Source organism: Pleurodeles waltl, chromosome 10, assembly GCF_031143425.1.
Source record: "Pleurodeles waltl isolate 20211129_DDA chromosome 10, aPleWal1.hap1.20221129, whole genome shotgun sequence".
In the NCBI taxonomy this organism is placed as follows: domain Eukaryota; kingdom Metazoa; phylum Chordata; class Amphibia; order Caudata; family Salamandridae; genus Pleurodeles; species Pleurodeles waltl.
Genome location: NC_090449.1, coordinates 1076841094 through 1076853952, shown reverse-complemented (window position 1 = coordinate 1076853952; position 12859 = coordinate 1076841094). Strand labels below are relative to the sequence as shown.

At 47.3% G+C, this 12859-nt stretch overlaps 1 protein-coding gene across 5 annotated transcripts in view; it reads left to right on the top strand.

Moving 5' to 3' along the window:
* The window catches only part of MPP1 (MAGUK p55 scaffold protein 1), a 135335-nt gene that overhangs the window by 103154 nt on the left and 19322 nt on the right, over positions 1–12859 (top strand). For all 5 annotated transcript variants that reach the window (XM_069212144.1, XM_069212145.1, XM_069212147.1 and 2 more), the window contains exons 8-10: positions 1302–1382; positions 1518–1598; positions 12275–12477. In XM_069212144.1, coding sequence (XP_069068245.1) covers positions 1302–1382; positions 1518–1598; positions 12275–12477 — 365 coding nt within the window. The remainder of the gene's footprint in view (positions 1–1301; positions 1383–1517; positions 1599–12274; positions 12478–12859) is intronic.

Sequence of the window (12859 nt, the reverse complement as noted above, 5' to 3'; positions counted from 1 at the left end):
ATGTACAACAAATGCTTAACACTACTCCTTTGATAAGCCTACTGCTCGACCACACTACCACGAAATAGAGCATTAGTATTATCTCTTTTTGCCACTATCTTACCTCTAAGGGGAACCCTTGGACTCTGTGCATACTATTCCTTACTTTGAAATAGTGCATACAGAGCCAACTTCCTACAATCAGTTCATGATTATCTCATCCTCGCCTCCTGTCTGTGCATCAGTTTTCGTTTAAGTATCTCATCCTCATCTCCTGTCTCTGCATCAGTTCATGTTTAAGTCACTCATCCTCACCTCCTGTATGTGCTTCAGTTCTCGTTTAAGTATCTCATCCTCATCTCCTGTCTGTGCTTCAGTTCTCGTTTAAGTATCTCATCCTCATCTCCTGTCTGTGCATCAGTTCACGTTTAAGTATCTCATCCTCACCTCCTGTCTCTCCATCAGTTTTCGTTTAAGTATTTCATCCTCACCTCCTGTCTGTGCTTCAGTTGTCATTTAAGTATCTCATCCTCATCTCCTGTCTGTCCATCAGTTCACGTTTAAGTCACTCATCCTCACCTCCTGTCTGTGCTTCAGTTCTCGTTTAAGTATCTCATCCTCACCTCCTGTCTGTGCTTCAGTTCTCGTTTAAGTATCTCATCCTCATCTCCTGTCTCTCCATCAGTTTTCGTTTAAGTATCTCATCCTCACCTCCTGTCTCTCCATCAGTTTTCGTTTAAGTATCTCATCCTCACCTCCTGTCTCTGCTTCAGTTCATGATTATCTCATCCTCGCCTCCTGTCTGTGCATCAGTTTTCGTTTAAGTATCTCATCCTCATCTCCTGTCTCTGCATCAGTTCTCGTTTAAGTATCTCATCCTCACCTCCTGTCTGTGCTTCAGTTCTCGTTTAAGTATCTCATCCTCACCTCCTGTCTGTGCTCCAGTTCTCCCTCAACCTTCTCATTTTCTGTTTACCATCCTCTCTCTTTTTTCTTGTACCTCTTTCCATTTCTCAGTCATTCTGTTTCTTGCTCTCTTTCACTCTTTCTTGCTTCCTCTTGTCTTTGGGGTGATTTCTGACACAGGAGCCTTCACCCCGTGTGTTTGGGGTGTAATGCCCTACGGATCCATCATCCGTGGCCCTGAAAGGTGGTATTTGCATTAGAGTCACATTTCCGGCTCTTCATTTGACAAACGTGGCTGTTTTGTTACAAGCTGCTGTTAGAGAAGAAAAGGAGTTGTTTTTACGTATTCACATGCCCTCTGCCAGCTGTGGTCAAACTCTAAATATTTCTAACCATCCTCCTTTTTTCTGCTCCAGTCTTTGATCAGCTGGACGTGGTATCCTATGAAGAAGTGGTCCCCCTGCCTGCGTTCCAGAGGAAGACCCTGGTCTTAATAGGTGAGTCGCCCCTGCACCCCAAGAGCAGCATCAGCTCCAGACCTGAGCTCTGCCTGTGGAAGCTCACCGCCTCCATCTTGGTGTAGAGATGCTGAGTCCAGCACTCCATCTCACAGACGCCTTCTCTTCTCACAGGCGCAAGCGGCGTTGGACGGAGCCACATCAAGAGTGCGCTGCTCAGCAAGTACTCCGACGAGTTTTCCTACCCAACACCACGTAAGTACTCGCTCGCTCCAGCACACACTGCTCCTCACCTTTCTATGTTCTCCCGCCTCGGAGTAAGTCGTGAGAGGTTCTGCCATGTTCAGGGTCTTCAAGCACGGATTCCCACAGTTCCTCGACTTGGATCGCTTCCATTTGAACATTACAATACTGAGAGCTCCACTGAAGGCAATGCAGGAAACCATTAGGGATTAGTTTAAGACAATATATCCATTCTGACATTTTAGCATGACCCCTTTCCATGGTGGACAGCACTTTCGTTTTGGACCCTGTGTCTCAGAATTATTCTTTTGTATGCCCGGTGCCTAGGAATAATGCCTTTCAGCTCCTGGTCTTGAAATGTTACATTTGCTTCTCCAGTACCTTCCACATGTTCCTCCAAGTGTCTGATGCACTAATTTGTTTGAATGCTTTTTGCATTAGAGTATTAATTTTGTCTAGTATCTTTAAATTAATCCCTTGCCTGGTTATGAATTCTTACTCTCTGTGTCACTGTTCTTCAGTACCATCATTGCTGGGTATTTTTCTTGGGGGATGTGTCCAAGATCACAGCTGGTCAGTGGTAGGCACCCACCATGACTTGATGGGACAATTTTCTAACTTCAGAGTAATTTCTCCTCTGACTGGTCACTGCGGCAGTCTCATCGTGCGCTCTGAAGTCACTGTGAGGTAGCATGCAGGGGTCTACAAAAGACCCACATCAATAGATAAATATACCATTTGCTGGAACTTTAGAATAATTCTGTTCTGTGCCTGTGATCTCTGTATGATTTCTTTGCATCGCTGTCTCTTGGAATCATTCTTTTACATGTCCAGCATTGTGGTGTAACTCCCTTGATTTTTCTTTGTCAGGAGAGATTCCTTTTATGTCTGTTTTTCACTAGCTTCTTTCATATCTACTGTCTTTGTCAAATTATTTTCTACTCTATTACATTTCTTGAAATAATTAATATGGGTATTCTATCTAAAGTTATTTGCACTTTCTTTGCATAATTATTTATTGTGTTTATGATTTTAGTATATTAATTTGTGTGTCCAGTGCTCCAGATCAATCTCTTTCTGTTTTCTTTGAATATTTCCTTGACATGTCAGGTCCATGAGTTGAATCAAATGATGAACGTTCTGTCCTCCTGGTGCCCTGTGGAAGCCACCTCAGGGTGTGGTGGCATGATTCATGCCAATCTGTATTGAAAGCCCTCATCTCATGGTGAATAACACCCCCGGATGCGTAATCTATCCCTTTGATGCAGATGCTAGCGTACTGCTTAGCACAGCCAGTGATTACATATTCACTTTACTTCACTCGCCTCTGATTGGACAGTACACAGGATTTAACAGATCCGACTGTCTTTCATCGTTGGCTGCCTCCCCTCTATCTGGCTTCTCGATAATGAAGAGCCTGTGTGTATTTGTGCTTTATTTTTAAGCATTAAGCGCACAAATGACATGTACACAATCACTGTGCTGCAGGCCACATGTCAATGAACAAATGATATATTTATCCGATGGCTCTGGGAACTGGGACTCTTCAAGGCACTTGTATTACGTCGCAGCCTATCAGACAGGGCAGCTGTCTGGTATGCGAAAGACGTCTTGGGGTCTTTCAGAAAGTTGACGGAGGAATCCATTCTCCTTGTTGCTTGCCATTGGCTTTGTGGTTTGCAACTAATGTTTTCTGGCGACCCACTTCCTGGCTCAAGCTATTCAGGTTCACTTGCTCACTCCTATGCCAAAATCTTATTTACAGTATCCAAGAGCTGCCTTTCCGTAAACAGGCCTGTAGATCTTGTTCTTATCTTGTGTGCACTCAAAGACAGAGGTCAGATGTCAAGCTGGGTCTTGTTGCTTTTGGCTGATTTCAAAAAGAGTGCATGAAATCACAGAGCAATCTCGGCTTTACCAGAGGGGGCGACCTCTGACAGTGAGGGCAGCCATGAAGCTAATGGGCATGATGGCATCATGCATCACCCTCATAACCCATGTGAGACTCCACATGCAGCCTTTCCAGGAATGAGTAGGCAACAGCTGGTCCCAAGCCACCGTGAGTAGGGAGCATCTGGTGGTTGTAACAGAGAGAATACAGAGGGAGATACAATGCGGGAATCCAGAGACATAACCAAGGGGAGACCATTCAAGATGACATCTCCATTGGTGACCATCGCAACAGATGCGTCTCACAAGGGATGGGGAGCACACACAGGCAACTTGAGAATTCGAGACCAGTGGAGCAAGGCAGATGCAATAAAACACATCAACTTCCTAGAGATGAAGACAGTGCTACCAGCCCTGAAAGCTTTTCAAATGCAAGTATCAGGGAAACCCGTACTAATCCAGATGGACAATACAACAACAATGTTCTACCTGAACAAACAAGGGGGCACAAAGTCCTTTTACCCCGAACAAACTAGCCCAAGAAATATGGAAATGGACAATACAACAAGGGATCAACTCAGAAACAATCCACCTACCGGGGAAGGACAACATAGAGGCAGACGGCCTAAGCAGACAGGAAAGCAGCACACACAAATGGGAGATAAAACAAAAGAGCCTAGAAAAAATGTTCAGGATTTGGGACATACCAACGTTCGTCTTGTCTGTATCAGCAGAAAACAAAAATTGGCAACTCTTTGCTTCCAGGTTTCAACACCACCAGTCAGCAGGGAATGCCCGTCACTAAACTGGTTAGAGAGATTTGCTGACACCTTTCCTCTGATTCCCCTAATACCAAAAGTCTTGGAGAAGGCAAGGCAGCTGGGGACGAATCTCATTCTAATAGCCTCACAGTGGGCAGATAATCCTGGTATTCAAACCTACTCTGTAGGAAAGTACCATCTTGCCTGGCATGTTACTCCCATTTTCACTGTATGTATGTTTGTTTTTGCCCATGTGTCGCTGGGATCCTGCCAGACAGGACCCCAGTGCTCATAATGTATGTGCCCTGTATGTGTTCCCTGAGTGGTGCCTAACTGTATCACTGAGGCTCTGCTAACCAGAACCTCAGTGTTTATGCTCTCTCTGCTTTCTAAAATTGTCACTGCAGGCTAGTGACTAATTTTACCAATTCTCATTGGCACACTGGAACACCCATATAATTCCCTTGTATAAGATAGTGAGGCACCCTGAGTATTAGGGTTCCAGAAGATCCCTATGGGCTGAAGCATTTTCTTTTGCCACCCATAGGGAGCTCAGACAATTCTTACACAGGACTGCCACTGCAGCCTGAGTGAAATAATGTCCACGTTATTTCACAGCCATTTTTCACTGCACGTAAGTAACTTATAAGTCACCTATATGTCTAACCCTCTCTTGGTGAAGGTTAAGTGCCAAGTTACTTAGGGGGTTATTCCAACTTTGGAGGAGGTGTTAATCCGTCCCAAAAGTGACGGTAAAGTGACGGATATACCACCAGCCGTATTGCGAGTTCCATAGGATATAATGGACTCGTAATACGGCTGGTGGTAAATCCGTCACTTTTCCGTCACTTTTGGGACGGATTAACACCTCCTCCAAAGTTGGAATAACCCCCTTAGTGTGTGGGCACCCTGGCACTAGCCAAGGTGCCCCCTCATTGTTCAGGGCAAATTCCCCAGACTTTGTGAGTGCGGGAACACCATTACACGCGTGCACTACATATAGGTCACTACCTATGTGTAGCGTCACAATGGTAACTTCGAACATGGCCATGTAACATGTCTAAGATCATGGTATTGTCACCCCAATACCATTCTGGTATTGGGGGACAATTCCATGATCCCCCGGGTCTCTAGCACAGAACCCGGGCACTGCCAAACTGCCTTTCCAGGGTTTCTACTGCAGCTGCGGCTGCGGCTGCTGCCAACCCCTCAGACAGGATTCTGCCCTCCTGGGGTCTGGGCAGCCCTGTCCCAGGAAGGCAGAACAAAGGAATTCCTCTGAGATGGTGTTACACCCTCTCCCTTTGGAAATAGGTGTGAAGGACTGGGGAGGAGTAGCCTCCCCCAGCCTCTGGAAATGTTTTGATGGGCACAGATGGTGCCCATCTCTGCATAAGCCAGTCTACACCGGTTCAGGGATCCCTCCAGCCCTGCTCTGGCTCAAAACTGGACAAAGGAAAGGGGAGTGACCACTCCCCTGACCAGTACCTCCCAGGGGAGGTGCCCAGAGCTCCTCCAGTGTGTCCCAGACCTCTGCCATCTTGGATTTAGAGGTGTTGGGGCACAATGGACTGCTCTGAGTGGCCAGTGCCAGCAGGTGACGTTAGAGACCCCTCCTGATAGGTGCCTACCTCTTTCAGTAGGCAAGCCTCCTTTCTTAGTAGCCAAACCTCCTTTTCTGGCTATTTAGGGTCTCTCCTCTGGGCTATTCCTCAGATAACGAATGCAAGAGCTCACCAGAGTTCCTTGCACTTCCCTCTTCGACTTCTGCCAAGGATCGACCGCTGACTGCTCCAGGACCCCTGCAAAACCGCAACACAGTAGCAAGACGACTACCAGCAACATTGTAGCACCTCATCCTGCCAGCTTTCTCGACTGTTTCCTGGTGGTTCATGCTCTGAGGGCTGTCTGCCTTCACCCTGCACTGGAAGCCAAGAAGAAATCTCCCGTGGGTCAACGGAATCTTCCCCCTGCTAACGCAGGCACCAAACTTCTGCATCACCAGCCCTCTGGGTCCCCTCTCATCCTGACGAGCGTGGTCCCTGGAACACAGGAGCTGAGTCCAACTGTCTCCCACAGTCCAGTGGCCCTTCTGTCCAAAGTTGGTGGAGGTAAGTCCTTGCCTCCCCACACCAGACAGCAAACCTGTGTACTGCGTGATTTGAAACTGTTCCACCTTCCGTGCACTTTTCCAAGGATTTCTTTGTGCACAGCCTAGCCTGGGTCCCCAGCACTCCGTTCTGTAGTGCCCAACTCGCTGAATTGGACTCCGACGTCGTGGGACCCTCCTGTGTGACTCTGAGTCGACTGCTGTCCTCAGATCTTCCAAGTGCCTGCTCCAGTACTTCAGCGGGGGCTGCCTGCTTCTGCGTGGGCTCTCTGAGTTGCTGAGCGCCCCCTCTGTCTCCTCCTCCAAGGGGCGACATCCTGGTCCTTCCTGGTCCCCAGCAGCACCCAAAATCCTCAACCGTGACTCTTGCAGCTAGCAAGGCTTGTTTGCAGTATTTCTGCCTGGAAACACTTCTGCAACCTCCAGCACGCCGTGGGACATCTTTCATCCAAAGGAGAAGTTCCTAGCCCTTTTCGTTGTTGCAGAATCTTCGGCTTCTTCCACCCAGAGGCAGCCCTTTTGCACCTTCATCTGGGGTTTTCTGGGCTCCTGCCCTCCCCCTGGACACTTTCGTGACTCTTGGACTTGGTCCCCTTCCTTTACAGGTCCTCAGGTCCAGGAATCCGTCTTCAGTGTTTTGCTGGTGCTTGTGGTTCTTGCAGAATCCCCTATCACGACTATTGTGTCTTTCTGGGGTAGTAGGGTAACTTTACTCCTACTTTTCTAGGGTCTTGGGGTGGGGTATTTTGGACACCCTTACTGTTATCTCATAGTCCCAGCGACCCTCTACAATCTCACATAGGCCTGGGGTCCATTCGTGATTTGCATTCCACTTTTGGAGTATATGGTTTGTGTTGCCCCTAGACCTATGTTTACCTATTGCATTCTATTGTGATTCTACATTGTTTGCACTACTTTTCTTACTGTTACTTACCTGTTTTGGGTTTGTGTACATATAAATTGTGTATATTATTTACCTTCTAAGTGAGGGCATTCTCTGAGATACTTTTGGCATATTGTCACTAAAATAAAGTACCTTTATTTTTATTAACTGAGTATTGTGTTTTCTTATGATATTGTGCTATGTGATATAAGTGGTATAGTAGGAGCTTTGCATGTCTCCAGGTTCAGCCTAAGCTGCTTTGCCATAGCTACCTTCTATTAGCCTAAGCTGCTAGAAACTCCTTTTCTACACTAATAAGGGATAACTGGACCTGGCACAGGGTGTAGGTACCACAAGGTACACACTATAAACCAGGCCAGCCTCCCACATATTCGAGCTGTCCAAAGGACAAATGATCAATATCAACTTGGAACGGGACCTACTCACAATGGAAAGGGGACAAGTGTTCCACCTGGAATCAGCAACACTCAACCTAGCAGCATGGCGCCTGAATACATAGAATTCGGACCCCTAACCCTACCACCTTGGACAATGGAAATACTAAAAGAGGCTAGAAGGCCACCAACAAGACCATGCTACGCATCAGAAGGGAAAAGATACCTCCTATGGTGCACAAAGAACAATACCTTGGAGAAAATATCTAGATAGGAAACAGTAATAACCTAACTTACACACTTGCTGAACAGCCGAATCAACTACTCTTCTCTCATAGTACGCTTGGCAGCAAGTGTGGCCTACGCCAGGGAAATGTGTGTAAAGTTTTTTTTTACAGCACCTGTTATAAAAAGGGTCCTGGAGGGATCCAAAAGAATTGCCCCCCAAGAAAAGCACCAGCCCCAATGTGGAGCTTGAACACTGCATTGACGCAGTTGATGGCCAAACCATTTGAGCCTATGCGGAAAGCAGAACTTCGGTTTACCACATTAAAAACTGCTTTTCTGATAGCAATCACGTCGCTATGAAAAGTCAGATTCAAGCACTAACAATACAGGGCCCATACATGAAAAATCACAAGGATAAGGTAGTCCTCAGAAGAAATCCTCAATTCCTACCTGAAGTGGTGAGCTAATTCCATGTTAACCAAACCATCCAGTTGCCAGTATTATTTAAGAATCCACAGACACAATTGGAAAAGACATTACATACTCTTGATGTAAGAAAAGCACTGATGTATTACCTGGAGGAAACCAAACATTTTCGCAAAGGGAACCAACTGTTTGTCTTATATGCCAACTCCAGTAAGGGGTCACTCGTCACAAAGGGAACTCTTGCACAGTGGATTGTGGAGACAAGCCAAACATGCTACACATCTGCTAGCAAATGCCTACCTCACCGCCCTGTACTACACTCAACAAGAAAGAAGGGCGCAACTCTAGCATTCATGGAAAATGTGCCCGTAGGCACTATCTGCATAGCATCAACATGGGCATCCCCACACACAGACATAAAACATTACGGTATGGACATACAAATGCATAAGGAAGCTGAAGTGGGACAGAAGTACTACAGCACCTGTTTGAGAGCTCATTGTTTCACCCCGACCAACCCAAGGAAGGGGAAACCACTTCATAATCGGATGCACAGCATGCAAATCTAGAAAAGGATTCATGCTGCAAAACAAAATGGTTACTTACCAGTAGGAGTAGCTTTGCAGCCTGAAGAGTTTTCTGGATTCACATGTGACACACCCACCTCCCTGGAAACGAGAACAAGACAAACAGTTGAGAAAGAGGTCATATGTATAAAAAGATAACATGTTAAAAAAAAAGAAAAAGAATCTGAAGATGGCTACCACGCACAGGAACTTCCGGGGCGCCTTCTAATGCCACACAGGGGCCAGATCAAGCACCAAATGGAGGTTGACGACACCCAATTAAAAAATAAGAAAAGAAAAAGACCATTCCAGACCCAACCACTAGATGGGGGAATAATGCACAGCATGTGAATCCAGAAAACTCTTCAAGCTGCACAACTACTCCTAGTGGTAAGTAACCCTATTGTTACTGAGCGTGGCAAAATGCAGGACTGAGTACTGAGGGTGCACCACTAAGTGTGAAAGGTTTGACAGTGGCTGCAATCACAGCGGGTTTCTAAGTAAGTCAGTGAGTGAGTGTGCAATGGCTGTATGAGTAACTCAGTGTTGGATGGCATGTGTAGCTGCAGATACACAGCTTTGCATAAGTTCACCATCTAGTGTTGGGCTCAGAGTGTTACAAGTTGTTTTTCTTCGAAGATGTAAATGTGCACGGGCTAGAATTGAGTGCATGTTGCTTATTTTGGAGGATTTGGTCAAGTATGTGCATAACCTGTGTGTCTAAGGGTGAAAGACCAGGCCATGGCACTTAGGGGGTCATTCTGACCCCGGCGGTAAAAACCGCCGGGGCCGGGGTCGGCGGTAGCACCGCCAACAGGCTGGCGGTGCTCCGCCGGGCATTCTGACCGCGGCGGTACAGCCGCGGGCAGAAGCGGAAAGCCGGCGGTGTACCGCCGACTTTCCGCTGACCATGGGAACCCGCCATGGCGGCGCAGCTTGCTGAGCCGCCATGGGGATTCCGACCCCCTCACCGCCATCTTGTTCCTGGCGGTTCCGCCCGCCAGGAACAGGATGGCGGTGAGGGGTGTCGTGGGGCCCCTGGGGGCCCCTGCAGTGCCCATGCCAATGGCATGGGCACTGCAGGGGCCCCCGTAAGAGGGCCCCACTTTGTATTTCAGTGTCTGCTTTGCAGACACTGAAATACGCGACGGGTGCCACTGCACCCGTTGCACCTTCCCACTCCGCTGGCTCCATTCGGAGCCGGCATCCTCATGGAGGGGTGTTTCCCACTGGGCTGGCGGGCGGTCTTTTGGCGGTCGCCCGCCAGCCCAGTGGGAAACCCAGAATAACCGCAGCGGTCTTTTGACCGCGCAGCGGTATTCTGGCGGTTCCCTCCAGGCGGGCGGCTCCCGCCACCCGCCGGGGTCAGAATGACCCCCTTAGTGTGCAGATAGGTGCACAACGCCTGATAGGGAATAGCACCTTTAATGCAACAGCAGTATGCACATCTTGGCAAGACATAATAATTAGTGCATGATTTTAGTGTGTTCAGCGAAGTGTGCAATGCTTAACTGAGCGTTTTATCTCAGTACGAGTAGCTGAAGCGCATAAACCCTGGAAGTGAGTGCTCCCTTCCAGTGTAATCAATGAGTGTGCAAGGTCCTGTACTCAGTCTTTCATTTGTCAGTATTATTAGAACGAGATGGCCACAGCACACAGAGTATAAAGTTCAATGGTGTGACAGGGAAAATCTTCCTGAAAGTATATTTGTTGAAATGTAAAGTAGACTGGAGTCCAAGTTCTAGTTTTGCAGATGTAGCCTTTAATTGTAGATATCAAAGATCATTGTGTCATCAACGAGATACAGCCAACACGTGTTTCGTCACACAAGATTTTCCCTGTCACACCATTGAACTTTATACTCTGTGTGCTGTGGCCATCTCGTTCTAATTTGTCTATGGGTATTTTGTTACCCTTCTTTGTGCCTACCGGGTAGTAAGGCACTGGGCCAAGCTGCACCAGACCCTGCTTTCACTTTGACTACTTGTCTCAGTACAACTGTTTTATTGCTCAGATGTGCGGCGCCTTTCACCCTTACTACCCATCTGTGTATTCTCTATGATTATGATTTGTCAGTATTATGCAAAGGTTGTAAGTCTGGGTTGTGCGGTTAAGACCTTGATGTCCATCTCTTCCAATGCAGGATCTGGTGATAAGTGTGAAACTGCAGCCTGTGCAGTGTGCGGGGACTGTGCAGTCTGTAGTTGGTGTGTGATTGTTGTGCAGCCGCTGTGCAGGGGAGCGTGGTGGTCACTGGGACAATACAGTACATGCAGCTAAGTTTATAAGGCTAAGTATTGAGTGTGGGACCTCACATCTCACAGTGCTAGTCCACTCCATACAATGCCCAGCTTCACTCCAATAAAGCCAATAAATCTCATATAGGCAAGACCTTTTGACTTTGCCACTGCTTGTTAGTGTAGCTGCGTGGAGAATTCAGAAGCATGAAATTGGATTTTTTTTTAGGGGATCGTGTTTGGGGTGGATGATTAGTTAGATGAGCGCAAAGAGTGTCCTGGGGTGGCATTTTACAGATGGGTGATCAGGTGTGTGAAACAGTGCGTGAAGAAGCAAGGGCCAGATTTTAGGGATTACGATTTTCCAATTGTGATTCTTTGCAAATTGCAATTTTTAGTATATGAAATCCATTGAGTTTCATTTTGCGATCCTTATGGGGGTAGCAATCGACCTATCCCATGAATAGTAATGAGGTAGGTCACAATTTGGGACCCATTAGGAATTGCTGACATCACAGGGTGGGTGGCCTTCTGAGTCAGCAGACCACCAAGTCAGATTGCTTTTTAATAAATAAATTTTTTAAAGACATCCTGTTGTCCTAAAGGAAATCTGGATGCATTTCAAAAATAAAATTACACGTTTGTTTCATTTTTGCCCATTGGGTACCACTGCTGGGGAGCTGTGTGCATACCTCCTCTACCATGGGTTGGTTTCTTGGCTGTGATGGCAGTCTGCCGGGTACCTCTGCTGAGGAGCTATGTGCATACCTCCCCTACCATGCTTTGCTCTCTTTAGCAGTGATGGCAGTCTGCTAGGTACCACCGCTGGGGAGCTGTGTGCATACCTCCTCTACCATGGGTTGGTTTCTTGGCTGTGATGGCAGTCTGCCGGGTACCTCTGCTGGGGAGCTATGTGCATACCGCCCCTACCATGCTTTGCTCTCTTTAGCAGTGATGGCAGTCTGCTAGGTACCACCGCTGGGGAGCTGTGTGAATACCTCCCCTACCATGGTTTGGTTTCTTGGTTGTGATGGCAGTCTTCTGGTATCACTGCTGGGGAGCTGTGTGCATACCCCCCTACCATGGTTTGCTTTCTTTAGCTGTGATGGCAGCTGCAGTTGCTGGCTGCCTCCTCTAACATTGCTTGGTTTCCTCTCTTTTGATGTAACTGTATGTACTTGGTCTGTTTCAGATACCACCCGCCCACCGAAGAAGAGTGAGGAGAACGGCAAGGACTATCACTTCATCTCCAATGAGGAGATGACCAAGGGCATCTCCACCAACGAGTTTCTGGAGTACGGAAGCCACCAGGGGTACATGTTCGGCACAAAGTTTGAGACGGTGCATCAGATCCATCAACAGGGCAAGATCGCCCTTCTCGACATCGAGCCTCAGGTGTGTAGGACATGTACCTGGAAATCCTGTATTTCTGATCCTCCATCTGTCTCTCCAACCTCAAGCTATGAAAATACCTTAAACCTACTTACTGTATCTTATACCCAATGTCACTCTCCAACCTCAAACTTTGAGCAAACCTTCAGTCTACATGCTGTCTGTTACACCCCATCTGTCTCTTTAGCCTCTAGCTATAAACATACCTACGAGCTGTCTCTTACACCCATCTCACTCTCTCCTCCAGCTACAAACATACCTTCAGTCTACATGCTGTCTCTTACAGTCCATCCGTCTCTTTAACCTCCAGCTATGAACTTACCTATATGCTGTCACTTACGCCCATCTGTAGTCTCTCCAACCATGACGATACCTTCAGACTAGC